Source organism: Monodon monoceros, unplaced genomic scaffold, assembly GCF_005190385.1.
Source record: "Monodon monoceros isolate NGI ecotype Baffin Bay Population unplaced genomic scaffold, NGI_Narwhal_1 Super_Scaffold_19, whole genome shotgun sequence".
NCBI lineage: Eukaryota > Metazoa > Chordata > Mammalia > Artiodactyla > Monodontidae > Monodon > Monodon monoceros.
Window position 1 is genome coordinate 25,142,876 of NW_021703775.1, and position 27,867 is coordinate 25,170,742.

Consider the following 27,867-nt stretch of genomic DNA (forward strand, 5'->3'; position numbering starts at 1 on the left):
GCAAGAGGGAAGAGATATGGGAACATATGTATATGTATAACTGATTCACTTTGTTATAAAGCAGAAACTAACACACCATTGTAAAGCAATTATACTCCAATAAAGATGTAAAAAAAAAAAGACACAGACCTACTAGAGAATGGACTTGAGGATATGGGGAGGGGGAAGGGTAAGCTGTGACAAAGCGAGGGAAAGGTATGGACATATATACAGTACCAAACGTAAAATAGCTAGTGGGAAGCAGCCGCATAGCACAGGGAGATCAGCTCGGTGCTTTGTGACCACCTAGAGGGGTGGGATAGGGAGGGTGGGCGGGAGGGCGACGCAAGAGGGAAGAGATATGGGAACATATGTATATGTATAACTGATTCACTTTGTTATAAAGCAGAAACTAACACACCATTGTAAAGCAATTATACTCCAATAACGATGTAGAAAAAAAATGTAACTTCTAAAATTTTTCATTCAAATGTAATGCATATTAATTGTAGAAAATTTAAAGAATATAGTCCAATAACATCATTATCAACACTTAATACTTCATTTACAGCCACTGCCATCACATCATCGTCATCATTCTCTCCTCATTCTTCTCCTTCTTCTTTCCTTTCTTCCCTTACCCCCCTCCAAAAACAATAGTAAATCAAAAGTAAAATCCCAGGGGCTTCCCTGGTGGCGCAGTGGTTGAGAGTCCGCCTGCAGATGCAGGGGACACGGGTTCGTGCCCCGGTCCGGGAAGATCCCACAGGCCACGGAGCGGCTGGGTCCGTGAGCTATGGCCGCTGAGCCTGCGCGTCCGGAGCCTGTGCTCCGCAACAGGAGAGGCCACAACAGTGAGAGGCCCGCGTACCGAAAAAAAAAAAAAAAAAGTAAAATCCCTCACCAGGTTACCATTGCCAACAGCTTGGTGTGTATTATTCCATACATTTTTGCGACAATGGAAGTAAGTATCTATTACAAACAATAATGGACTGAACTGTCATTATCTCCATCCAAAGACCACCAGGAACACAGCTGTATCTAGGTTTATCACTCTACAGTGAGGGAGAATGCACAGCACAGGGAACTGTGGGATGTTTCAGTAAGAGACTGTTAGGAAGAACTTACAGCATTCACGCTTGTGCTAAGGGGCTTGCAGGAGGATTTAAGGAAGCAGGGCTTTGCTCTAGATTGGGTGTTGCCAGGAAGCAGCATAATTCTAATGCCTGGGTACCTTTATAAATCTCACCCAGAAGGAGAGGTGACTGGAGCTAGGCTAAAGCTGGTGAAGAACAGGTAAAGAAGTAGCAGTCGCTTCTATTAGCAAGGACAGGTAGATGTTTGGTCATATTTGTGGTTTGCACAATATTCCAGTTTTGTCTGTGTGCAGACACGATTACAGAGTGGTCTTGTTTTTGTCCCATCCATCACATTGCTGAGTGGCCTTACTTGATGTCGGTGTTCTATGAAACAGGAGAACTCCAGGTCCCCACAGTGATATCAGGCCAGCTCCTGGCTGTCAGGGGCTGCTCCTCTCTTCCTTACGGCTTTCTCTCTGTTTTAACTTAACAATGTTGTGGACCTTTTTTCAAGTCAATATTGGGTCTAATTTAACCAAATTTCTCTTATTGAATAATTGGATTCTTCTAATATTTTAGGCATATAAAATACTAAAATGAAAACCTTTAGAAATACATCTTTGCACACTTATGCCATTATTTCCTAAAAATAATAAATATCCAGAAGTGTAATTATTAGGTCAAATGATACATACATTTTTATGTTTTTAATAGATATTGACAGAATGCCTTCCATAGAATTTGTACAGATTTCACATCCAACAATAGGATAGGAGAATACCCAATTCCCCACAAACCCCTGTCAGCACAAAGTATCATCCACCTTTTTTTAAATCTTTGCTAGTTTCACAGACAGAAAAACATCTTGTTTTTATTAGTTTTATTATGTAAAATTGGACACACAAAAAAGACCATATAAGGCATATACATGTCTAGACTGTCTCAGTATCTTCAGGGGAGTCCACTTAGAGGTACAAAGTTTTTGTTGGTGTCTCAAGTCTGTTTCTCTAGCTGCCGGTTAAGAAGAGATGTAAGAGGAGATTAGCTCAAGATAGTGGAGTAGAAGGATGTGAGTTCACCCCCTCCTTACGAAAACACCAAAATCACAACTAACTGCTGAACAACCACTGACAAAAATACGCTGGAACGTACCAAAAAAGATACTCTACATCCAAAGACAAAGAAGAAGCCACTGGGCTTCCCTGGTGGCGCCGTGGTTGAGAGCCCGCCTGCCGATGCAGGGGACACGGGTTCGTGCCCCGGTCCGGGAGGATCCCACATGCCGCGGAGCGGCTGGGCCCGTGAGCCATGGCCGCTGAGCCTGCGCGTCCGGAGCCTGTGCTCCGCAACGAGAGAGGCCACAACAGTGAGAGGCCCGCGTACCGCAAAAACAAACAAAAACAAAAACAAAAAAATTCCAACCTTGGCTCTACTACAACCAAAAAGGCAAGTTCAATCCCCACACCTGTGAGATAGGATCTCTGTGCAGGTGACCAAGAACAGTCTGTTGTAGCCATGACCGCCCCCCTCTGACAGGGGCAGAGTAGCCAGGAGGGACAAGGCCCAGCCGATACCTAAAGGAGCCCTCTCCTGCCATCACTTGTGGGGCTACTGCGGAAAGCTAGGGAGCCAGGAGACTCCTGGGAAAAGATGTGAGTCTGCCTCCTGTTGGGTTAGGGCCAGCGGTATGCTGGAATTCACTTGGTTCATGAGAGTGAACAGGGAGCATCTCTTTCTGGCTCTACTTTCAGTAAGGTCACGTGGGTAGCAGCAGACCACTGGTTAGGGGTGACAAGCTGAGAGTCACAATTTATGGACCAGGGACCAGAACCAAAAACAGAGGCGAATTTCAGAGTGAAGGCCAGAAAGCGGGCAATCTTTAGAGTTTGGAGGTAAACACAAACACAAGCCCCATCCCCAACCCTCTCCCTGGCTGCTTTTATGCGCAAAAGCCAGTCAGGTCTCTGGTTGCCAGAATCCTCACAATTCTACCTGCCGGAACCCTGTACCCTCCTTCACCTCCCTTATCATTGGATCCTCTCCCATCCCACACCCCCACAGTCCAAAGATAATGCAATCAGTTATTCACACGTATCTCTTTGGGATCTGGTTTCACATTTCCATGCTATCACTCACTCTTGGGGCTTGAACTTTCCACAGTCTAAGATGTGGCTCTCCTCCCTTCATGTCTATTTCCATCCTTCCTCAGTTTTCCTACATTCCTCATCCCATCTTCCTCCAACCAGAGCCACTACCCAAGGACCAAATGCCCCAAATCCACTGTGATCTGGTTCCCCCTCGTTGGGAAACTCTTCTCCCCTTTTCACAGAGATCCCAGATCCTACTGAAATCTCCCATTTCCCTTCATTCCTGGAAATGAAACTAACCCATAACCTCAAGAGAGCAGAGTGAGTAAGGATAAACCAAAGAATACAGAGCCCCCCTCCATTCCCATATAGAAAGACCAATAAGGTCGCCAAGACATGTGAAGATTATGAAAATGACAGCCCCTGCCTCCCAAAACCTAGACACTAGCAGCTAAGATCTCACCAGAGATGCCCCAGGACAGGATGTCTGTGTGAGGCAATGACTCTCCTCCCACCAAATGAGGCTTAAAGTGACTGCATGTGTCATGCTTATCAGATGGTTAAGCTACATGATTATGGCAGAATAGGCCAATTCTTACAATAACAACCTCTACTGGTATAGAGAGTGCTTTATTGTTTACATGTTCTCTCATTTAATCCTTGCAGCAACCCTGAGGTAGGTACTATTATCTCCACTTTACAGATGAGTAAACCATAGTTCCAAGGTTAGATTACTTGCTGAGGAACATACACTTATTAATGGCAAAACCATCGATAATTCAAAACCCAAGGGGACTCTTGAGTAGTTCACAGGCTGCTGCCAAGGCAAGTAGAGCTGAAAACTTCAACTGGGAAAGGCTGGACCATTCACTGGAGCTCAAGGGAGTCCCTCGGCAGGGATGAATGAGGCACATTCACAGGCCAAGACAGGAACTGAGCAGGAGAAGCCTAGAGCATCTGAGAGTTGTGAAGCAGGAAGAGGTCTTTAAATTTGGTGAGAGCTGACAGTGTCTTCAAATATGCAGAGAGCCCACCTTCCAGGAAATGGAGCAACAAGAAGGTATCCAGTGGCTGCCAGTCCAGGGGCTGGCCAAAGGGCAGGAAGAGCTGCCCCTGCCTGTCACCACCTCAGCTTGGCCAACATGTGGTGACCTTGGGGCAGTGGTCCTTTAACTTTGTTAAGGCTTGAGAATCTAATGAGAGTTCACAAACCAAGCCCCACCACCACCAGAAAAATACAGACACACATATACAGACAGCATCTTGCATGCGATTTCAGGGAGGCCATGGACCCCAGGTGAACTCCTGCTTTAGAGCAAGGGTATCAACCTGAGTAAAGTCATAAAGTCACTGATATAAACCTATCTTTGTGCGGCTTGTATTTCCCATGATTGTTCCACTTTTTTCATCCCCTGATATTTAGAATGTTGTGAAGTTTTAATAGAAGCCAAGGAAAGGGTTCTAGCCAGAGAAAGAGCAGCTGTGCATGGCAGTGGTGGCAGCCAGAAGGCAAAAACAAAGAGAAAGATGGGGTCAGATGTACCATTGCCTTTCCCACCCAGAAGGTCACTTTGGGAGTTTTTCTCTACTCAACAGAAGGGCTGTGAGAGGTGATGGAGACATGGAAGTGGTCTTCTCCTTTAAGAAAGGAGAGCCATTCCCTCACTGGCTACAGGGTCTAAAGTCCTGTAGGTATTGCCCTCATTCCAACCTGACCCTCTCAACCTCCCATGAATACACCAGTCATCCATGCACATGTGTCCAGGTCACCTATGAACATCTGTGTATTTACACATGCTCTTTCATGGAAGAAGGAAAACTGGGATGGGGTAGATCTCAGGGCAGAGACTGCATGTTGCAGTTGGGGAATCATGCACTCTCCACAGAGAATCAGATAAACTGGGAGAACCAGCAAAAGGAGTCAGTGCACATTAGTCCCCTAGCACTTCCACGGCTCCTCCTTCTGGCCAGGGCCCAAACGGAAAGCAAAGTCACAGCGATGTCCTGGGGCCTAGCCCCAAACTAATGGGCCCAAGATAGTGGGCTGAAGGGGTCATAGGGGTTGAGAGGGCAGGGGCAGGGAAAGTCCTGATTCACTGCAAGAGCAATTCTGATCTCTTATGGGAATCAGGCAAAGCCCTGGCCCTGAGCCCACCCAGGCCCAGAAAAGGCAGACAGGGAATTTGAAGTGATCATTCAAAAGACAAAGAAAACTCAGGGGCCACGACGATCTTCCATGACCATCGACCCCCAGCGTCCCAATGGTCATTCCATCCAGTGGTCACTCATGCACTAGTGGTTATTTGCCCAGCCCTAGATGGATGTTTCATCACACGTGGCTAGAGGAGCCCCAGTTAACCGAATGTGGGGTGGGCTCGGGCAAGGATCAAGCAGAAAGGGTGGAGGGAAGCCACCAAAGCCACTGCCCCTCTTGGCCAGGGCCAGGGGCAGCCGCTCATCTTCAGGAGAGGGAGAGGGAGGGTCCTGGCTGTAGCTTGTGGTCCCAGATGGTAGGACTCCCAGGTCCAAGCCCACCTTGTCTCTAGCCAGAAGTTCCCTCTGTCGTTGTCGCTGCTGACGCCGACCAATCAGAAGGAGAGTCAGGGATGCTGCAAAAGCTCCCAGGAAGAAGCCTGCCAGTCCAGCCCCCACTACGTGAGCCCGGCTTGGAGCGCCCCGCTGGCTGCCCCATACCAAGCTGTACGCAGCTACCACACGAGCTGCCCCACCTTCCCGACATTCACAGGCATAAGCACCCATGGCCCCTGGGGATATCACCACTTCTAGCCCATCCCGCCGGGGGGTGAGTGCAGTCACTCCGCTGGGCTGGTGCCACACACAGGATGCCCAGGCTGAGCTCGGGGAACATGGTAAGACCACATGTGCAGCTGTAGCCACAGGAACTTCAAACACCACTGGGTGTTCTGCAGAGACAGCAAAAGCACAAAAGGTGGTGAGGCTGTAGGTTGGAGGTGTTAGAAATGTGGGGTGACACGAGAAATGAGAAGGGGCCACAGTGCACCAAGCTGAAAAGGGGATTCCCAAAGAGAGTAAGGCTGCCATAACTTCCAGGATACAAGTTTTAAACTAGGTCCAAAAACATGACTTTCTAGGCCCTTTACATCCACTCTACCCACGTTCCCTAAACCATACAAACCTCCAGGCTCCTCAGGACACAAAGAAGAGACATCCGCTGACTCTATGTCTTGAACCAGCCTATAAAGAAGAGAATACTTGATAAATCCAGTGTCAACACCCCCTCTACCCTCCTCAGTACTGAACATTCACTCACCAGTTGCACCTCCCATCATCTCATAAGTCACCTCCAGAATTATCAGTCAACATTCTCGTCATCACTAAATTTTTCCCCAATACCTCTCATACTCATGCCATTTGCCGTGCCAAATTCTACAAATATTTCTAGCAGACTACAGAGAATTAAATTTGCACTAGGTCTGTCAGAAAGATGTTTGGTGGGGTACTTTGAAAGAAACACAGGAACCTTCCAAGAAGTATAGCTGGTGGTCCACAACCACAAGATTTCTCTGGAAATCTCCGTTAAAAAATTTCTCTGTTAAGAGAAAGAGAAAACTTCTTTTCTATCAGAGCTAATCAAAATTCTGTGAGGGTCAGTGAGATGACTTTCTGTTTCACAAAACACCTCAGCTAAAGATACATCTGTGGTTGTCACCAGCGCTCAGTTGGTACTGAATACAATGAGAATGAAATCACCTAGAGAGTGCATGAAAGTGTAAAGAGAAGGACTGAACCCTGAGGAATATCAACATCCAGAAGCTGGATGGAAAAGGAACCAGTAAGGGAGACAGACTGGAGAGTGAGGTAGGGAGAAAAACCAGGAGAATGCAGAGTCATAGAAGGCAACAGGATAGAGTTTTTCAAGGAAGGAAGGAGGGGAGTTGTCAACTGTGAAAACACTTCTAAGAGCACTTGTAAAATGAAAACCGAGGGACTTCCCTGGCAGTCCAGTGGTTACGACTCCACGCTTCCAATGCAGGGGGTGCGGGTTCGATCCCTGGTCGGGGAACTAAGATCCCACATGCCGCGTGGTGCGGCCAAAAAACAAAGAAAATGAAAACTGAGAAGCGTATGGCAACATGGAAATCAACCACACAGTCAGGGCAGGTCCAGCAGGGAGGCAGGGACATTGATGAGGACAGAGAGATGGTTAGTATGGACTGACAGATGGACACACAAGTGACACTAAGAAACACAGAGAGAGAGAAAGAGAGAGAGAGAGAGAGAGGGCAGCATTGACCCATGAGAAACAGACACAGACATATGGATAGGCCAGAGCCTGGGGACATCAGGCAAGGAACCAGTGCCACCACCCTCACCCTTCATGCTCTCCAGTGTGGGCCACACACGCAGCTAGCCGAACGCTCCAGGCACAGACAGGGTCTCGGGCCAGAATGCACTCCGAGCAGCTCTGTAGACGGCCACAGTTGGTTGTGTTCACTTGTGTCACCTCAGTACGGGAGCCAACCAGGAGCCAGCTCTACAGAAAGGGAGTGAGGAAGAGAAACACGCTGGATCTCCCAGACTTCAATGTCACAGATTGGCTCTGGACTCAGATATCTCCCCACCAGAGTCGCCAAAATCTATAACTCACTTGATACAATTTCATATTCTCAACTGGCTGTGGCTCTGGGAATAAGGCCAGATCCTCAAGAACACTGAGCTGGGCTCCAATTTGCACTGCTCGGTGGAGGTGTCCATCCTCTAGGAAGCAAGCAAGGGGCAAGACATAATAACATAACTGTACCTGTGCCTGGGACTCTGACACCTGTATGCATGGGACCCTCTCTATGGCGACAACCTGTGTGCACTGGATGGGCAACTTGCTTGGCTATTAAACATACCTGTCCCCAGATAGAGCACATCATACTCTTTCCCTGAGAGGCTGGGCACCCTGTGGGCCACGACTCTGAGGTAGGTTGTATCTGTAGTGACCAGCAGGGGGTGGCCATCAGCTGGAAACACTGGCTTGTCCATGAGTGGGTGGTCCCGGATGAAGGTGAGCACACGGTCAGGAAGGAAGAGTGACGAGCCAAACTGCTGGAGCTTCATGTTGTTGGTGATGCACTAAAGGAAACACAGGATGAGTGATAAAGCTTCCCAGGGGCCAGGAAGTGTCTGTGATGCTTAGTTGGGCTCTTGTCCTAATGGGGCAATTCAGGCGTGAGGTGAAGAACTGCCCCAGCCCCCTCACCTCTCCAGGTCTGGGCTGGGGTACATCATTGTCCATGACAGGCAGTCCCCTGTTGCAGTCATGTTTAAGCTCTCTGAAGGGACCATTCAGCACTGTCCGAATGTCTTGTGGTCGGAAGGAACAGACAGCAGAGATGGCAGCCCCTTCCCTGGAAGAGTCACAGGTTGGAGCTGGATATTTAGAGGGAACTAGGGGAGGCAACTCATCCCCGGTCAAATGAGATGACCCATGAGAAACGCACAGGGAGCTATGCAGCCTGCTTCCTGGCAGAAGGAGCAGGGCTCCACGGAGAGTCCACCCCCACTGGAGGAGACCGCACTGACCTGCACCAACCCCAGGTATCTCCCACCCTGTAACTCTCCACATCAGGACCCCCTCACCACTGGGAGGAAAAGATGCCATAAAAGATGGGCATCCCCACTCCATGCTCAGGTCGAAGAATGACCATGTCCTGCAGGACACTGGAGGCCCGGCCATGCTCAGGCCCTGGACACAGAAGGTCAGCCTTCAGAAAGGTCGTCCACCTCTGCTGGAGGGTCTTCCGGCCCCCAAGGTCCCCCTGGGGTGACAAGTACACAGGAAGTTCTCTTTAGAAGACCAACATTAGAGGAGGACTGTGGAGACCAATACAAGTTTCCCCCAGACACAGACAGATAGGCAGACAGATGCATAGAAATGCAAGGACAGAGATACAGAGTAACTGAGAAGGACAGTGAGGTATGGGGTGGGCAGGATCACAACAATGATGTTTATTGTGCACTTATAAAGTTCTGCACTACATGCTTTACATAAGTTACCTCGTTTAGTCCTCAAATCGACACTGCCAGAGTCACACAGGCAGTAAGCAGTGTAGCAGGGACTTGAACCCAGGTCTGTCAACAGTTCCTGCCTTTAACCTCTACACTACAGTGTCACACGGGATAATAAGTGGGTAAAAGAGGCCAGAGCCCTTTCGCCACATCCCTCAAGCTCCCAGAAAAGTAGTCACTGCCCATCAAAAAAGAAGAAAGAGGAGAAATACAAAGACAGAGAACAGAGGAAAAGACAGGAGGACAGGCAGAGCAGAAAACAAGACAGACAGTTGGGATCAGGGTCTTACCGCACACACACGGGCCACCCTCGGGACCTTAACGTGTTCGTATGAATCAAAAGCTCGGGAAATCTCCGTAAAGAAGAAGTAGATTTCATCGTCTCCGGCTTCATCCCCCCACTCGGCTGGGCTCAAGGCCACTGCTGCAACAAAGGCTGGGGCTGGGGAGACCCGTGGCCTCAGATCCCACAGATATAGCCTGGGGCCACCCAGCCTCCACCTACTCTGTCCCCAGAGCAGCACCACCCCCCTCTGCCCTCTCCCCACCGTTAAGCCAGGATGGCAAGATCTCTGTCCGAATCCAGTCCTCAGCACGACCCACAGCCCGGGAGATAATCGGCTCCGTCCCCAGGTAGTTTTTCACAGTGGCAGCGTAGAGGATGCCCCCTGCAGGGTGACAGGGAGGAGGTGGACTGTCAGACTCACTGAGGAAGCTTTCAGAAAGGGTCACAGGCAGAGCAGGGAGCAAAGCAGGGGCAAGAACCCTCAGGGGCTGAGCACACATTAAGTGTCAGGCAATGCTAAGCACGACATGCGTTACCTCACTTAAAATAAACAGAAATAAAGTGCTCCGGGGCAGTAACGGGAACCGCTGTTAAGGAAAAACTGCTGGAATGTTCATGTATATGAAGGAAGAATAGAAGCTATCCCTGTGGAAAGCAAGATTTTTTTTGTTGGTCTGTTTCTTGCTGTTGTCATTTTTAAGGACTTTTCTACCCTATAATTACATGGTAACTTTCCAGGAAGAGGTTTGCTTTGCAGCACGTTCCCATCTTACTTAAGTTCTCCCACTACGGTAAATGTCTGAGGGAACTACTGTTCTTTCTGAGTATTAGGGGGTGTATACTGCCCTGGAACAAGGCACAACTTTAGGGTATACTAGCATCATTTAGGGAATTGATCAAAAGGCAGATTCCTGGGCCTCGGGCCCAGCAATTCTCACTCAGTAGGGTTGGGGGTTGGCCCAAGAACTACGTTTCAAACAAGCAGTCAGAGTTACTCTCATGTGGGTGATTCAAGACCTCACTTTGAGAAACACCAACCTAGGGGATTTCTGGATATTTCACAGCCAGCCAGAGGAAACAACGAGGAATCAGATCCTCCCTCCTGGTTCAGTGGAGGTGCAGAGGTGCTCTAGGAATGGTGGGGATTGGAAAAGAGAGAAATCAGAGGCATTCTGGGAAGGAAGGGGAGGTGCAGTTCTGTGGGCTGAATGTGAAAGAACTATAGCCACTCTGAGCAACACTGCCAAGGGCTCAGACATGAGCGGAGACAATGACTCAGGGAACAAGAAGGTCACAAACCCCCGGTGGAGTCTTGAGTATCACAGGGACTCTGGAGAGAACAGAGAAGAACAGAGAAGCATTCCTTCACCACCTACTACGTAAGAGGCACTGCGCTGGGTGCTAAGCACATCACTGTCCCCCCCAAGAATTCCCATTTGAGTCCAGAAGACAAACGTAATCAGAGACCAAGAGGCATGGACTCACAGATGTGTGTAGGAGCACAGAGGAGGACCCAGCCACATCTAACTGGGGGAGCAGCAACTCAGAGGTCACATCTGAGCTGGCTCTGAAGAATGAGCAATTTGCCAGGTAGAAGGACTTCGGGAGGAAGACAGGCAAGTGGGGAAGAGGGGAGCCATGTTCAGGGATGTGGGGCACTCCCCATGGCTGGAGCTCCAGCGGGGCACAGGGGCTGCTGGCCAAGTGAGCAGAGATGAGCTAGAGGTGCAGAGATAGGCGCCCAATTGTGATGAATCTGCTCTTCCATGCCAGGAAAATGTGGACTTTATCCTAAAGGTGAGGGCAAAACTGCAGAGATTTTCTTGAGGAGGCATGATGTAATTAGTTTTGTTTTTTAGGAAGAAAATGCTAGTTATGCCTTCACACAGTCCTGGCAAGAACAAAGAAGGACTAAGGCACTGGTAGAAGAAAGAAAGGGGCTGGATTTGGGAGATATTTCTGAGGTAGAGCCCATTAACAGGATTTGAACATCAGTTGAATATGAGATGTGAAAGAATGGAGTAAAATAATGTCTCTAAGGTTTCCGCTTATAAGATGGATAATAGTAGATTATGATATTATGAACCAAGCAAAGAAATGACATAAGGCTCATAAAGAAGGTGGCTGGAGAGGAGGTGAGTTCAGTTGTTGGATCCACTAAGGTTGATGCACCTTTGGGACATCTGGTTGGAGTCGCTGGAAGGCAATCGAACAGAAGGGTGTGGACAATAGGGCCAGCGTCAGGCAACCTAGGAGTCATGCTTAAGTTACCACAGGAATGTGAAAGCCAGGGAGAAAAGGAAAGCGAGAGAGAGCCCTGGGGCACCATCATTTGAAGGCAACTCAGAAGAGCACTGACTCAGAAGAGTCAGAGGCTGGAGAAGCAAGCAAGGCTGGAGTGCTGGAGGCTGGTGCCCAGAAACCCCAGCAAGAGCCGCGGGGTCATGTGCACTGAGGGAGGCAGCAGGGGGCAGGGCCACCTTGAGGGAAGCACTACCTCCTGGGCTCATAGATGCTCCTGTGAAGCTGCATGTCTCAGGCATTGAAATGATAACCACTAACACTTAAAAACACTTAATGCAAAGCAAGAAAAGGGTCAGGAGCCCTCTGAGGGCAATAGTAAAGAATTAGAAACCCCCTTCCTTACTGGGTGGGAGGGAAGACTATACTATCACTCGAGTTTGTAAAAAGAATCCAAGCACTTTGGAGTCAGGAAGGCTTGGGTTTGAACCCTGAATGCTTATCAGTAGTATGATCTTAGGCAATTACCCTTCCTAAGCCTCAGGTTCCTCAAGTGTAGAATGGGGATAATACCACCTTCCACCCAGAGCAGTGCTGAGGGTTAAATGAGATAAAAAGAGAGCCCCAGGTAGGGCCTGGCGCACGGCTGGCATCCAATATGTGTTAGGAACCTCAGGGGGCCATATGCTTGATTTGTTGCCATAAGGTAGGGGGGCCACAACTATAAAATGGCATCTCATTCCCTTCCAGAGTATTTCATGAGGGAGAAAATCAGATTTGGGGCAAAGGTTCTGGCAGCTAATGGAGCAGCAAATAAGCCAATCCTCAGTAGTTCCAGGGGGAAAAACATGACACAGAAGCCAGAATTGGAATAAGAATTTTCCTAAAAGCATTATACACAAAACACCCTAAAACGGAAACTATTGACAGAAGCTGTGTCATGGATACCCTGAGAATGGGGGAGATGTGGTGGAAGAGACAGTTATGAATATTTTGGAAGCATGACTTGATGTGTTTGAGGGGGAACACTCATAAATATTCTGGAAACGGTAAAGGACCACAGACAACAATGCAAGGACCCCGTGGTGGACGGAGGTGAAGTCCCAAAACTTTCTAAGGGGTTAAATGGGGGCAGGTCAGCAACTCCGGAGCCTAGGATTGCTGACGAGCACACTCACTCAGCAGAGAGAGTGGAGGGTCACAAAGGGATAGCAGCAGGGATCAGACACTTTGGGAGGGAGTAGCAGGGCTTCAGGTGTTCCATGAGTGCTAAGGGGCTTACAACACAATCTTCACACACACAGAGGAAAAGGAACAACAGCCATCACAATTACGAGGGCGGGAGGACACAGCAGGACACAAGATCACCACATGCCCTGAATTTTCCAGAACAGTCAATTTCAAACATCCTGTTGCACTGTTCATATAATAAAATATCCCTGTATGTGCAGTTGTTTGGCAAGTTATTACTGACTAGATCAAGCTAGCAAACGTGAAAACATACATCTGCTATTGGCAAAAGATGATAGGCCGAAGAGAGCGATGCCCACGGTGTTGAGTTTAGTGAACAATGTGGTTAGAAAAAAACACATGGTATAATTCAACCCTATTTTTTAAAAAATATGTATATACGTCTGTAGGCACAGGAAAGATTGAAGGAGCTACAACTGGACAGTGTTACTGATGTTTGTTTCTGACTAATGAAATTACAAGTGATTTTTATTTTCTCCTCTCTACTTTTCTGTATTCACTGAACATTTTTTGTAGTTAGCACCTTTTACTTTTATAACCCTAAAAATTAAGATACTGTCATTTTGGAAATACGAGGAAAAACAAGATTGAAAGCCACAAAGAGGAAGAATCACAGCCAAAGAAAAATGACAATTACGTGCAGAAATAGATCTCTACTTGCTCAGATGTAAAGCCTGCGAACATAGACCTCCCAGATATGTTAGCAACCCAACCCTGACAGACTAGGATATAAGCCATGGCAGTGAATATTTCACTACACCCTGAAGGGGTTCAAATTTTCACTCTGGTATCAAAATGCTCACTTTTAAAGAAGGTTTATAATAGGAATTATCACTCATTATCTTTAAAAAGAGGGTTTTAAACATGCCCTAGCCTGCCTTCTTCCACTCTCTTTTCTTCTCATGGTCAGAGCTTTGCAGGATAGACAGCTCCTGACCTAATATTCTCTATTTCCTTATCTAAAGTTTATGCCAGTTGGATACCTTTTTTTTTCTTTTTTTTTTTAAACAGCCTATTATCAGGACATAATTACAGATCATTGGAGATGCAGTGTTTACCTTTTCTTCTCCTGGCATATAGGATTTCTATAACTGTCTTGTTTCGATGTGTGAATGCCGTCTTGGGGTACACACTCATGGATTTAAGAGATAAGCTTGACCGCAAAATGCTGGCAGCACCCAGCGCACCTGGAACACATACAGGGCTCCGTGGCAGATGCAGTAATCACAAGATGCAATGAGACCAAAAGGAGACAAGAAAAACACGAGACGGGTTCCCAAAGAGAAAGCAAAAGCTCCCTTCTTCTGCTCTTCTTTATAAGAGCCCTATTTATTATTGAATGTGATAGGGAGGACCAGAGATGACAAATCACCGCCTCTAGCTTGGGTACCTTGGTGGGTAATGGCACTATGCACTCAGAGAAGGGGACACTGGTCGAGGAGAAGGTTTGGGGGAGGTGAGTGAAGATGATGCGCTCAGTTTGGGACATGCTGACTTTGAGATTCCTGTGGGACATCTAAGTGGAGATGTCTGGAAGGCAGCTGGATATGTGGTCTGTAGCTCCAGATAATGTATGGGAGGCATCAGAATCTGGTAGAAACAGAATCCATGGGGCTGGCTGAGATCACAATTACAAAGAATGCAAGAGAAGAGGATCTTAGGTGGAAGTCTAAGGAACATTTAAAGGATGAGCAGAAGACAAAGATGCTGCAAAGAAGACTGAGAAGGAATTGCAGATGTTCTTAGGCTAATGTGAACATTACTGTCAAAATATTTGCATTTTTCTGAATTGGAATAGTGCAAATAGAGACACTGAGATCATTTTTGTTAATTTTATCTCAGTGGAGTACAGATAAATGTCAAATTTGAAGACAAGATATCTGAGACCTTTTCCTAAAGAAATACAAGTGCCAATAAACACATGAAAAGCTGTTCGGCCTCACTAATAGAAATGTAAATCAAAAACATCAAATTGGACTCTGGAGAAAGTCACTGTTTTATGTTTATTAACTATATTTTGGGGGCTAACTGGCTGTAATGAAACAGGCCCTCTCATCACTGCTGGTAGGACTCACTGGAGAGAAATTTGGCCAAATCCATCACGTACTATAAAAATCTTTTATATCCTTTGGCCCAGCAATCCTACTTTTTGGATTGACTCATGCAATTAATTAGATTCATGTAAAGGATTTACATAAAAATTTATGTAAAAGGATTCCTTATGCAGCATTATTTATAAAAGCAATAATTTATTTTAAAATCTGAATGTATAATTATATGGGAATAATTAAATAAGTGTGCTACATTCATACGATGAAAAAGTATACAATCACTAAAAATCAAGTTTTGAATAATTAAACAAATTCTATGATGAGAAAATGTTCAGTATACAATAAGTGAAATATGCATGACAATTCCAATTTATTATAAATATGCACACATGCGCGCGCGCGTGCACGCACACACACACACAAACACACACACACAGAGTATGAGAAAATACTCTGAAATAATAATAGTGGTTACCTGATGATGACTGAATTACAATAAACTTTTCACTTTCTTCTTTATACATTTCTATATTTTCTCAATTTTCCACAATGCACACTGCAATTTTTATAATTTAAAATAAGAAATACTCCTGCCATTATATTCTAATATTTTCATTACTAAAAGCTCTTTTCTTTCAAAATATGTCTATTATCCTTAAGGACATTTGTATAGCTCCTAACTGGGAATTTTGGTTCTAATTCTTAAATAATATTGCCACTATCTTCTATACTGCTATTTTCAAAACAAGGGCCAGTAGGACACAATGGATCAACATTAAAAGTTCCAACTAGGGCGTCCCTGGTGGCGCAGTGGTTGAGAGTCCGCCTGCCAATGCAGGCGACACGGGTTCGTGCCCTGGTCCGGGAAGATCCCACATGCCGCGGAGCGGCTAGGCCCGTGAGCCATGGCCACTGAGCCTGTACGTCTGGAGCCTGTGTTCCGCAACAGGAGAGGCCACAACAGTGAAAGGCCCGCGTACCACCAAAAAAAAAAAAAAAAATTCCAACTAAATATTGGCATTATGTCAGACCAAGAAAAAATTTAAATTATAGCCCTATAAAGAACTTCAGAGGAAAACTTATAATATTGATATTGACTATGACTTGGATCTGAGACAGAAAAAGCCATGGAGGTTCTATGTCTTGAGCTAGCCATTCTAAACGGTTAGAAAGTGATTTCTGACACCTCCATCAATTATCAGCTGAAAGGCAACACTAAATTTCATTTACCTGGGGGAAAAAAAGACTTAACCTGTTTGAAAATGTTCTTTGTTATACAATTATCTTATCTATGAAATTTGTATTCTTAAACTACATGCTGTGTTCCACTTGCTGAGAGAACACAGAGAAATTACACACAGATGGTTAAATGTACTTAAAGATACTGCTTGAAACAAAGTATTTTAATTATTTCAGATTGTTGCAATTGAGAAGTCATTTTGTTGATAAACAATTATGTAGAATCAAGAGACATTCATAACTGCTAAACCTGTGAAATCTTTCTTAATGATCTTAATGACTGGTTCAGCGTTTTGCCAAAGATGCTTGATATAAAGCTAAGAAAAACAAACTATTGACTAAACTTTTATTCAAATATGCATGCGTATAAACAAGGTCTCACTGACTTCAACTGTAGATGAATGATAAAAATGACAACTCAAATATCGTATTTACTAGATATATACTTTATGTTCATTTTCAAAAACTTTTGTTATTTCATTACGTTTCAGAAAAGGTAAATCATTAACTGAATGACTAAGAGTGACTTTTTAATATATAAATTTATTTATTTTATTTATATTTATTTTTGGCTGCATTGGGTCTTCGTTGCTGCGTGCGGGATTCCTCTAGTTGCGGCAAGCGAGGGCTACTCCTCGTTGTGGTGTAAGGGCTTCTCATTGCGGTGGCTTCTCTTGTTGAGGAGCACAGGCTCTAAGTGCACAGGCTTCAGCAGTTGTGGCTTGTGGGCTCTAGGGCTCAGTAGTTGTGGTGCACAGGCTTAGTTGCTCTGCAGCATGAGGGATCTTCCCGGACCAGGGCTCGAACCCACGCCCCCTGCATTGGCAGGCAGATTCTTGACCACTGTGCCACCAGCGAAGCCCAAGAGTGATTTAATTTGTGCAGCTTTTAAGACTTTTCCTACAAATAAAGTCATGCATAAGAAAAGAGTTTAGCGTCCAGTGGTTGAGGCTTTGTCTTCCAATGCAGGGGGTGCGGTTCGATCCCTGGTCAGGGAGCTAGGATCCCACATGCCTCGCGGCCAAAAGGCCAAAGCATAAAACTGAAAGCAATACTGTAACAAATTCAATAAAGACTTTAAAAATGGTCCATAACAACAACAACAAAGTTTAAGGTTAGATCTTACATCCCAATTTTTGTTTTTCATAAAATATTGTGCAATATTTAAATTAAAATTTATATTGTCCAATATTTTATAATAAGGTTCGTAGCAACTTTAATGAAGGAAGAAAAACACAGTGTGGTAAATGATGCTAAGTCAACTGAATAGTTAGTTGGGAAAAATCAATTTTGATTCCCTTCTCATGCCATTTGTCAAAATAAGTTTCAAATAAATCAGAGTTAAAATGTTTGGGGAAAAAAATTTTATCTGCTCTCTAACTGAAGGATTTAGCTTAAAAGATATAATCACAAAGGAAAAGGTGTAGATTGGAATACTAATATCCTACCTGATAATTGGCCCAAGAACATAAGCAGAGGATTGACCAAAGCAGAAATAAAAATAAGGACTAAAACATGAAAAATGTTCAACTTCACTAATACTCAAAAAAATACAGATTAAAACAAGGTGCTGGGACTTCCCTGGTGATCCAGTGGTTAAGAATCCACCTTCCAATGTAGGGGAAGCGGGTTCGATCCCTGGTCGGGGAACTAAGATCCCACGTGCCACGGGGCAACTAAGCCCGCGCGCTGCAACTACTGAGTCCATGCACTCTAGAGCCTGTGCATCACAAGTAGAGTGAAGCCTGCAGCCACAACGAAGAGCCTGCATGTCACAACTAAGACCTGACACAGCCAAATAAATAAATATTTTGTTAAAGGTGCTATTTCTAGCCTTGAATCAGCACACACACACAAAAAAATGTTTAATGACAACAAAACAGTGTGGTGAAATTTATGGGAAAAACCTCTCATTTACTGCTGATTTAGGGTGTAAATTGGTATACCCTTTCTAAAAACTCAATTAGCAACAGATAATGAGCTGTAAAATATTCACATCCTTTAATATAGTAATCCATTTCCAGGAGTCTTAAGAAGACAACCTAAAATGAGGATAAAAATTTACGTGCAAAAATGTTCATTACAGTATTAGAGACAATAGCAAAAACTTTGAAGTGAACTAAATAAACTTGAAAATAAATTTACATAAATAATTTGGAATTCTTAAATTATGGTATGCTCACAGGTTGAGTAGCATAATGTCATTAAAATTTTTCTTCACAAAGAATTTTTAAATTATATAGAAATGCCTATGATATAAAGTCACATGACAAATATTCAAAATTATATCCATGTAGCATGACATTTAGAAGTTTCATAAAACACACACTCATAAAATTTCTGTTCACCTGCTTGTTTTATACTCTCATGAGAAAAATCGTTGGGTTCTCACTGAATTTGGAGAGTGCATGTGGAGTAGTCTAACCTAAAATACAGGCTATGTGGCACACAAACAGTTCACTTTGTGGCTACCAAAGAATTAGTCAATCATTCTCCAGAAAAGATTTAGGCATAATCTGTGATAGAACCATTGAACACTTGAGCAACTCTATATGTATATATAGTTTGTTTGAAGGAAGTAACAGAAGGAATTTCTTTAATAGTCATTACTGATTTTTCTGAGCAACAAAGGACTGGCCAGCCAAATATATGTGCATGAGTATATATGCATGTGGACACACACATTAAAAAGGCTAGAAGGAAATATCCTAAAATACTAGCAGTGGTTTTCAGAGTAGGAATACTCTAAAACTGTGCTAATATGGTAGTCACTAGGTATGAATGGCTATTTATATTTAAATTAAAATTACATGAAATTTAATATTCTCCCCTTCAGTCACACCAGTCACATTTCAAGGGCTCAATAGCCACATGTAACCAGTGGCTACCGTATTAGACATTGAAGATACAGAACAATTCCATCTTCACACAAAGTTCTTTTGGGCTATGCTGTTCTAAAAGATTTCTTATGTTCTTCTTTATACTTTTTGCAAATTTATTATAATATGCATTGCAGTAGATTCCTCTTAAAAACAGGAAAAAATGACTAACAGAGATGAGATTAACAGAGGAAATGTTCACAGTCTACTGTGAACAGTGACATATTCTCTAGAGAAAAGCAAGAGAAATGATACTCTGTGGGTAAAAGCAGGAGAACACAAGCACTCTGGGAAGAACAGGAAAGGCCGGAAAGAGATGTGGGAATAATAGACATTCTGATGAAAGTAAAGAAAGGACACAGAAATTCCAACAGCAGGGCGGGGAAGGAGGCAATTACAGCAAGAAGTCACAGGTTCTTATCTCTCCCCACTCACCAGCCATTACAGCTGCTGACCGCTGAGCTGGCTCAAAAGGACATTTCCCCCGGCCACTCTCAGGTCTTTCAACCTGCTGGAAACTGGACACATCCTACAGACCAGAAGGGGGCAATTGGTTTAGAGGTCATGGGGAAGTCCATGGTGAGAATTACAAAAGATGGTCAGATGAAGAAAAAACCCAATTCCCATTCATCTCCCATTCCCCCACTACCATCCCCATATTCCCAGTCTGCTATTCCTGATTCCACCACTCATTCCTGCATTTCCTACCTCTGCCATCCCTCTTTTCATCAGTTTACTCCTCTTCCCTCAATTCCCCTAGTTCCCAACACCCACATGCTCTGATGAAGGAACACCTAGGATGGCACTAGAAGACACCAAGAGGCTGAAAGGCAGACCTTTCCTCTGAAATGCTGCTGAACTGCCAGCTTTGCAACTGGCTGGAGAACGTGCTACAGGATAAGGAGGACCAGGGAAGAAAGCTGAGGGCTGGAGCACTTAGGAAGGGTAAAGAAAAGTACAGGCTGATATAGGACCATCTGAAGCCCAGGGGTCTAGAGAGAAGGGCCATCCTTCACCTAATCCCACCCCACGAATAAAAGACTGAACCAGAGTCAAGGATACACAGAAGGAGGAAGGGAATCTACAAAGTCAGTGAAGAACTGAAGCTGAGGTCAGAATCTGAGAATTTGGTAAGTGTCTTCCTCATCCAGGGACTCCAGAGGGACTAACCTGGGGTGCGGGGGTGGGCAAGAGGTGTAAGAGTTCCACAGAGCCAGCCAGACATGACCTTAGCTGAGCATCCAGCACTAAGAGGGGCTTCAAGATAACATCTAAAAATGAAAATCACAGATGATTTCAACCTGGACTGACAGGGAAGTTAACTATGGCCAGTTAGGAATCAGTTATGACACGAAGTACCAGGCATGATATCCCTAGTTCACAAACTAGGATGGACATATGGTGTTGCTGGAGCCTTATTGCTGTGATGGTAATTGGAGAACCAACATAGATCTACATCCCCTGAGCATCAGTGTACCACTGGCTCATTCTGACTGCCCACTTATTTCCTGTAGTTGGCAAACAGGGTTTCATTTAACTGAGAGAGCCTTGAAGTAGACCTGTTAAAGTGAGATGTGATCTGATGTCCCCTCAAAGGGAATACTGGGTCAAGAATCTTCCAGAATGGAGGACCCCACAGAAACATACTCATCTGTCCTGTGTGGTGGTGGACACATTGTAGCCAGAGGAGAAAGATGACAGTTCAGTGAGAGATTACCAAGATATTTGGGCGCTCTGAACATGGGGTTATTACCTGCTGCTGTGGCCTGTCTTACCGCCTCCTTTTCTCCACACTGCCTCGCCTTGCCCCCAATTTACTCTCTATACCCACCCCAGATTAATATTCCTGGACTATTAGTCACTGACTTAATAAATGTTTGAGCCACAGAATGACAAAAATGGCTCACCATTGCCTCTTTATCCCAAACTACTACTTCTTCTAACCAAACATGGATCACCTGTTATTCCTAGAAAACAAATTATGCCTGAAACTATTCCGTTACATTTCACTGAGGACTTATAAAGGATGAGCCTTTTCTCAGTTCTCATTCTCTTTGATCTTTTCGCACCATTGGATACTTTTGATTCACTCTCCTCCTTGAAATAATCTACTTCTTGACTCTTGAAATTCTACCCTCCTGGAGCCCCTCCTCCTATCTGTTGCTTCTCTATCTCCTTTGGTTGTTTCTCTTCTCCTTTCCAGCCTCTAACCATGTATCCTTAGTCTTTTTCACATATACTTTAAAGATCTCATTAATTTTCACATTTCTGCCCAGACTTTCTATGCAAATCATTCCCCAAACTCTCTAAAGCCTGATGTCTTCCAAACTCTAGTCCATGTTTGCACTTGACTGCTGGGCTTCCTTTCCTCACAGAGATGATCTATTAAAACTGAACATGGGGCTTCCCTGGTGGCGCAGTGGTTGGGAGTCCGCCTGCCGATGCAGGGGACGCGGGTTCGTGCCCCGGTCCAGGAAGATCCCACATGCCGTGGAGCGGCTGAGCCCGTGAGCCACGGCTGCTGAGCCTGCGCATCCGGAGCCTGTGCTCCGCAACGGGAGAGGCCACAAAAGTGAGAGGCCTGCGTACCGGTAAAAAAAAAAAAAAAAAAAAAAAACTTAACATGTTGAAACTCGTCCTCTTCCGGTTTCCCCAAATGGCATCATCACGTTATCTAGGTTTATAGTCTTTGAGCAAGGGAGCCGATTAACTACATAGGTTATGATTACTGTACAGTCAAAGTGACATTTAATTAGGGTCTGAAAGGATAAGACCACACCACCACATTATCTGAATGTTGAGATTCTTCATTATATCATTGTGTCAGCACAGTCCTATCAGCATGAGTTGTAGTGAAGGCAAGTCCCTCAAGTTGAAAGCCAGAGCTATGTAGGCAAGCTCTCACTGAGCTGTGGGGTTAGAACCCATCCTTTGACTTTGGCCAAGAAGAGTGCAAGGCATATAAAGGACCTTTCCTAAGAGATTGGGGGTGAGGGGTAGGCGGAGGTGGTCCTTGTTAACATGAAACAAATCAAATGTCACAAGAAACTGAAGCCAGCTAAGGTCTTCTTCTAGGGTGCAGGCTGGACTAGAGGGACAAGGTAGCAGAGCACAGCCAGACAAACCTGGGTTTGAATCTTGGCTGTGCCTCGGCCAGCTATATATCTCAGACTTTTACCTAACTTTTCAGAACTTCTGTTTCATTCCTGTAAATTGGGAATAAATACTATCATGATGTGTCATCACTATCATAATAAATAAATATCATGATATGGTGATAAGAATTAAACTCAATTGTGAATGTAAAGTATCAAGCACCAAGCCTGCAACAGAGTAGACACTCAATTGAATGGGAAGTCTTCTCATTGTTGTTGTTGCTGTTGTTATAAGTCTAACATTTTTTCTGTTAACTGCTGGAGCTCCCCCAGAAAAACAAATTAAAATATTTTCCCCCAATGTCTGATGAGCTGTCACTGAAGGGCAACACTCCACATTGTTGGAACTGGTAGGTCCTATGCTTAAACTTCCTTTTGTGAGAACCTTCATTTCTCTGAGCAATCAACTCTGAGCAAGTTGTTATATCTGGATCAGCTAGTCAAAGTTCTCAGATTGTTACACACAGTCTCAAAGTCATCAGTCTGGGACATGAGAAGTTCAGCACTAAGAATAAGGCAATGTACCTTCTATTCTCCTACAAACAAGCCTTGATCAAAGGATGGTCCTTCATTTCATGAGCCTGTGGGATAGGAGGGTTCAGAAAAAGAGCTACAAGTCGTAGGAGTGCAGTACACAGGCCCCCGGCTTCGTTCTTGTTTGCTGATATTCCTCAAAAATGGATAGGGGTCCAAGTCACACCATTCCTGACAGGTATGTCCAGAACAGTTTCTGTCTAGATACTTATCTAACAACGATTAGGGTCCCACCTCAGAGAGCCAAAGATGAATGGAAGGCCCTGGGGAACTAACTTGGAGTCATCACATCGTCTGTAAACCATGGCTCTGGTATTCACACCCATGGGCTCCCTGATCCTATGTATACTAGGAAAGGACAAACATGTCAATGGCAGTTCCACTGCTACTTCTGTGAGCTTTGTGAGAACTGTAGGGAAGCTAGGCCCTCAGCGTTACCTGAAGGAATATAGAGATTTTCACCACCACCCTGAACTGGAAAACCTTCCCAGGATGAGGGAACTATTCACACCTCAAAAGGGAGTCTATCACCAGCATTATGAAAATAACTCAACATAAACGCAACTAACTCCAAGGAGAGCCCAGAGGGACTGACTAAGGCAATCAAGCATATAAAATTACAGCATTCTTAAGTCAGAAATATAAGGATGATGTTTAACAAAGAGGTTTGGAGCTACACACTGACTAGATCCATGTGGCAAGGACTACTGCAGGCTGCAGAAGGATGAAGTCAAGATCTACCATTAAGGATCAGGATCAGGAAAGGGAGTTGTTGTACTCCCTCCTACCCCTAGCAGAAAGGGATAAAAAGTGTCCAGTGATATGAAGGACATGTGACTCTTCCCAGGGCCTGGTCACAAATGTGTGTAGCCAGAGGAACAGTACTTGACTACTGGATAACTGATGAGAAAAGGTGAGGAGTCAAAACATTAACATGCTTCCTAAGATGTCACCAATCCCAGGGACTTTTGAGGTCATGACCAACCTAGATGTGATTAAGAGTATCCATGTCCCAAGCCTGCCTGGGTGTGAGGTTGGAGATGTCCAGGGCTTTAGCAGCAATGAACAGGACCAAGAAGAAAACATGGTTGACAGAGTGCCCACCTTGGAGGCAAGATCCAGAGTATGGGGCCAACAGGTACTGCATTAATACGCAGTGACCTCAGAAGCTGTGAGAGCAAAGGGTCACAGCCCACACAGAATGAGGTTGACAGCGGAGGTGGAGAAGGTGGTAGAGGACCATCACATGCCATGGGAGGAAGAAACAGGTATGGACAGTGCTGATTAAGAAATGGACCCAGGCTCCCTGGACAAAGCATACACAGGACAAGGAAAACATGAGCTACTGGCCTCTGAAGTTCCTCCCCACAGGCCAGCTGGCATCCTCACTTCCTTCACCATCCCACTACGTCCCTCTTTTCACTTTATATTCCTTACCTTCTACAGACAACCTCCCTCCCCCTCCCTTTCATACCCTCCTTCAGTGGACAAAGCCTCTACCCTATGAGGACATCCCTCACCCCCAATGCTTATCATGCACAAGGGTTGCCTTAAGCATGACCCCTGTCACAGTCACTCACAGAAGACCCCTCCCATCCTTCCACCCCTGTCACTCACAATAACCCCGCACTTCGGATCAAAAGCGAAGGTGCCACAAATGAGGAGGTGAGAGGCATTGGCAATGGCGAGAATCTGGACAAAATTGTGACATTCTTCCTAAGGGTCAGAGATGGTTAGAGAATCAGAAGAAGCAGGTACAAGGAAAAGTAGTGTTAAGACAGTTATATGCAGGTCTGGGTATGTTGTTAGAGTCCCTGCCTGGGCCCATTGGGATGGGAGCATTGCAGGGGACTGACACAGAGTCAGGGCTGGGCCAAGGCCTCAACTGACATTCAGGCCAGGGCCTGGATTTATACCTACCTCCTTCTTGCCTTTCTTCCTACAGTTCTGTCTGTGGGCCTCAGGCACCATCCAGTCAATCTAAGAAAGGAAGAGTGACCATTTCTCTCAGATTCTCACCCAAATTCCTCCCAAGTCAGGCTAGGTGACACAGTTCTACAACCTCCATCAATTTGGAAACTTCAGAGACAACCCCCCGACCACAGAGCACTGTTTTTCATACTGGAGCTCGCTACCCATTAATGAGTAATGAAATCAATTGTGAGATCTCATCCAACATTATTTTTAATGAAATAGAATATATCAGAATGTATCACATATAGGAGAGTAGATATTGTTTCAAGAAAGTTTTCTTTCAGTTGGTGTGCTATGTCAAAATGTACCATATATTTCTTACTAAGGGGTGGTCAAAAAAGTTTGAAAGTTATTGCCCTAGAGTAATGTGATTTTAATGATTCCACTGCCACCTGAACCCTGGTCACTGTGGCCTCCTCCCCATAATCATGAACCTCCCTCATAGCCTCCCCAGTCACCATGACCCACCCCCTTCACCCTCAGCTGAGACAATAAGGTTGACGACCTACCCTTATTCCTTTTCACCAACATTCCCCGTCCTACCACAACACCCCCCTTCACATGCCATAAAACTAAGGATCTAATCACATGCTCTAGAATCTGAGGTCCTCCCCACTCTCATCTCTCACCCTGCGAGGTCTCTCCCCTGAAAAGGGCAGGGATAAAGCGAAGATGGTGTCCCGGGCGCCGACATAAAGCATATGGGAAGCAGGATCCACAAGGAGAACGGAGTAATTGTATGTCTGAGGGATGGTGAACCGGGTGAGATAGGAGTCAGCCTCTGGCAGGAAGAGAGGGTGAAAGTGAAGAGTGATATCAGCCATCATTTCATAAGGGTTGGGTCCACAAGGGCAAAGCCAAAGGGGCCAATTTTTGTTTTCTTCCAAGTACCATTTATTTAGCAGCCTTAAGGGCAAAAACAAAGCCTTGACAGGCCATCCATTTAATTTCCCCAGGGAAAGATAACTGATGAGGCCAGAGTATTTAGCACACAATAAAGTACGCTTTTTCTATACAAATAGAACACTTCATTAAAATAGCATAAATATTAAGTCTATTTAATATCTATTTCTATTCATAGCAACATGATACATAATTTGAAAATACCTGTAAAAGGTACAAGTACTTTTCTCTCTAAATTTCCTTTTTTCTTGAATCACTACTTAATAGTAACTCCTTTTTACTTAGAAGGGAAATGTCTCACTCTTTTCACCATCACATTAGGAGATCATCTCCTCTCTCTCCCACCACCCTTGATCTCACCCTAATTCTACCCAAAGAGGTAAGAGAGTGGAGGGGGCAAGAAGAGTATGTGCTTTGGAAATGGATCAGCCCAAGTTTAAATGTGGCTCTTTCACTTACCTGATGTATGATCTTGAATTAGTTACTTGCCCTCTCTGAGTGAGCATCACTTTCCTCATCTGTAAACACCACCATCCAGGGTTGTTGAAAATTAAATGAGATAACATACGTGGAAGCATCTGACACATACAGCTCTGCTCTACCTGCTTCATCTGCTCAGCTACCTTCAAGACTAGTAGAATGGCCATGCATTCTTAGATGTGCTGATGTATGGAGCCCCCCCCACCCAATCCTCCCACACCCATACTCATGTCTGTGCTGTATCCTGACTACTATCCCATGCTTAGTATAAGCCCCGGATCACCCAACCACCCTTCATATCCCCACCTCTGCCTCGCCTTGTCATATAGACCTCTCTGGATTCCTGGATATGAACCCAGACTGGCAACCTCAACTCCATGTTGTGGCTATTGCTCCAACACAAACTGAAACACAGGCTCTGACCACAACTTTGTCTACTGGATTCATAGCATCCCTATATGTCACTGGTCTGAAATGACAGAAGTAATGTAGAAGACTCTAAATTACTATTACCCAGTTTTGAGTTTTTCCCAACAGGATGTACTCTTGCCTTCACTGGTTCTGTCTGCCCAAGGTGCTAATACTCACTGCCCACTGAGAAAAACACAAGGTTCATAGCTACACTCATACCTGCCTCAACAAAGAGCCTTTAAAGTGTGAATCACTCCAACGACCACTTTTAACCTTGTGGCATCCCCTGGCTTCTTTCACATCTTTTGAAAGGACATCTCCCTCCTCCTTTTTTCCTTCTGAAGACTTTGAAAATCATTTAAAAAGAATTTTAAATCAACTCATTGAATCGTTTCCCAGCTACTCAATATAGGGAATGGGTAGAGGGAGTAGGGAACGTTGAGGAAGTTAGGAGGGTTATGGTGGATCGGAAAATGGGAGTTGGTGTCAGCGATGAGAGGACTGGTAAGTGAGTTAGGGAAATTAGGGTTGTGAACGGGACAAAAGGCTCGGAGGAGGTTAGAACTGATGATAACCAAATGAATTTGAGAAGTGGGCAGATGGAAATGCTGAGCTGGTAATCAGAAGGATGGGTGTTTGGAGTAGTATGAAAGACCGATGGGTTTGAGAGCAGGATGGGCGTCAGGCTGGCGTGACGGACACAGGTGCATGTGAGGGAAGAGCGGAATAAGGGAGAGGAAACTTCGAAATAGAGGGTTTCCGGCAACCCCCATTCCCCTCCCTGGGCCTCAGGGTCTGCGTCTGCACGGTGAGGGGCGGTTGCCTTAATAAGGGGCCGCGGGAGCCTCCTGGGCTGGTCGTAGTAGCCGAGTCGCCCGGCTCGCTGGAGCAGCACCAAGCGGGGGTCCCGCCCGCAACCGGGCGGGGCTTGGGCGTCGCGGGACGCAGTGGGCTGAGCTGTGGGGGCCCGGGTGCGGCTTCCCGGGTGGGGAGGGCAAGTGGGTCCGGGTACCTGCAGGCGGCGTCTGGGCGCGGCGCGAAGGAATAAGGGCGAGGGCGCACGCGCCTTACCGGTGATAGGAAGCGAGATCCTGGGCACCGAAGGGGGGACGCGGCCACACACCGGGCCGCTTAGCACCTCCAGCAGCAGCAGCAGCAGCAGGGGTAAGGGCGAGGCCGGGGACGGCCCCGGGCGCGGTCGGGGCCGCGCAACAGAGGCCGGCATTTTTGCCACCGCCTGGCCGCCGGGGTGTGGCGCGCCCCGCAGCCTCCTCGGAGC

General features: G+C 45.6%; 1 protein-coding gene across 3 annotated transcripts; it reads right to left on the reverse strand.

Annotated features, from left to right (window-relative positions):
• Positions 1 to 1,786: 1,786 nt before the first annotated feature.
• SEMA4F (ssemaphorin 4F) lies at positions 1,787 to 27,867 on the reverse strand. Of its 3 annotated transcripts, XM_029231374.1 has the most exons (14): positions 27,660 to 27,867; positions 25,424 to 25,575; positions 24,741 to 24,800; positions 24,438 to 24,536; positions 19,567 to 19,660; positions 9,733 to 9,852; positions 9,475 to 9,626; positions 8,756 to 8,934; positions 8,376 to 8,523; positions 8,026 to 8,248; positions 7,776 to 7,885; positions 7,501 to 7,661; positions 6,303 to 6,361; positions 5,444 to 6,069 (listed from the first exon to the last, which is right to left on the reverse strand). In XM_029231374.1, the coding sequence occupies exons 1-14, from the start codon at positions 27,811 to 27,813 to the stop codon at positions 5,459 to 5,461; spliced, it is 2,322 nt and encodes a 773-aa protein (XP_029087207.1). In that variant the 5' UTR covers positions 27,814 to 27,867; the 3' UTR covers positions 5,444 to 5,458. The 3 variants fall into 3 exon arrangements, with proteins under 3 accessions (XP_029087206.1, XP_029087207.1, XP_029087205.1); XM_029231373.1 differs by lacking the exons at positions 5,444 to 6,069; positions 24,438 to 24,536 and adding an exon at positions 1,787 to 2,069; XM_029231372.1 differs by lacking the exon at positions 24,438 to 24,536.

Excerpts from the sequence above, each read along its gene's own strand:
- SEMA4F (XM_029231374.1), bottom strand. The coding sequence starts at position 27,813 with ATGCCGGCCTCTGTTGCGCGGCCCCGACCGCGCCCGGGGCCGTCCCCG. Across the intron at positions 19,661-24,437 it reads ATCCGAAGTGCGGGGTTATT|GATGTGTCCAGTTTCCAGCA; the intron begins GTGAGTGACAGG and ends TCTGGTCTGTAG. Across the intron at positions 9,627-9,732 it reads CTTGCCATCCTGGCTTAACG|CCCCAGCCTTTGTTGCAGCA; the intron begins GTGGGGAGAGGG and ends GGGTCTCCCCAG.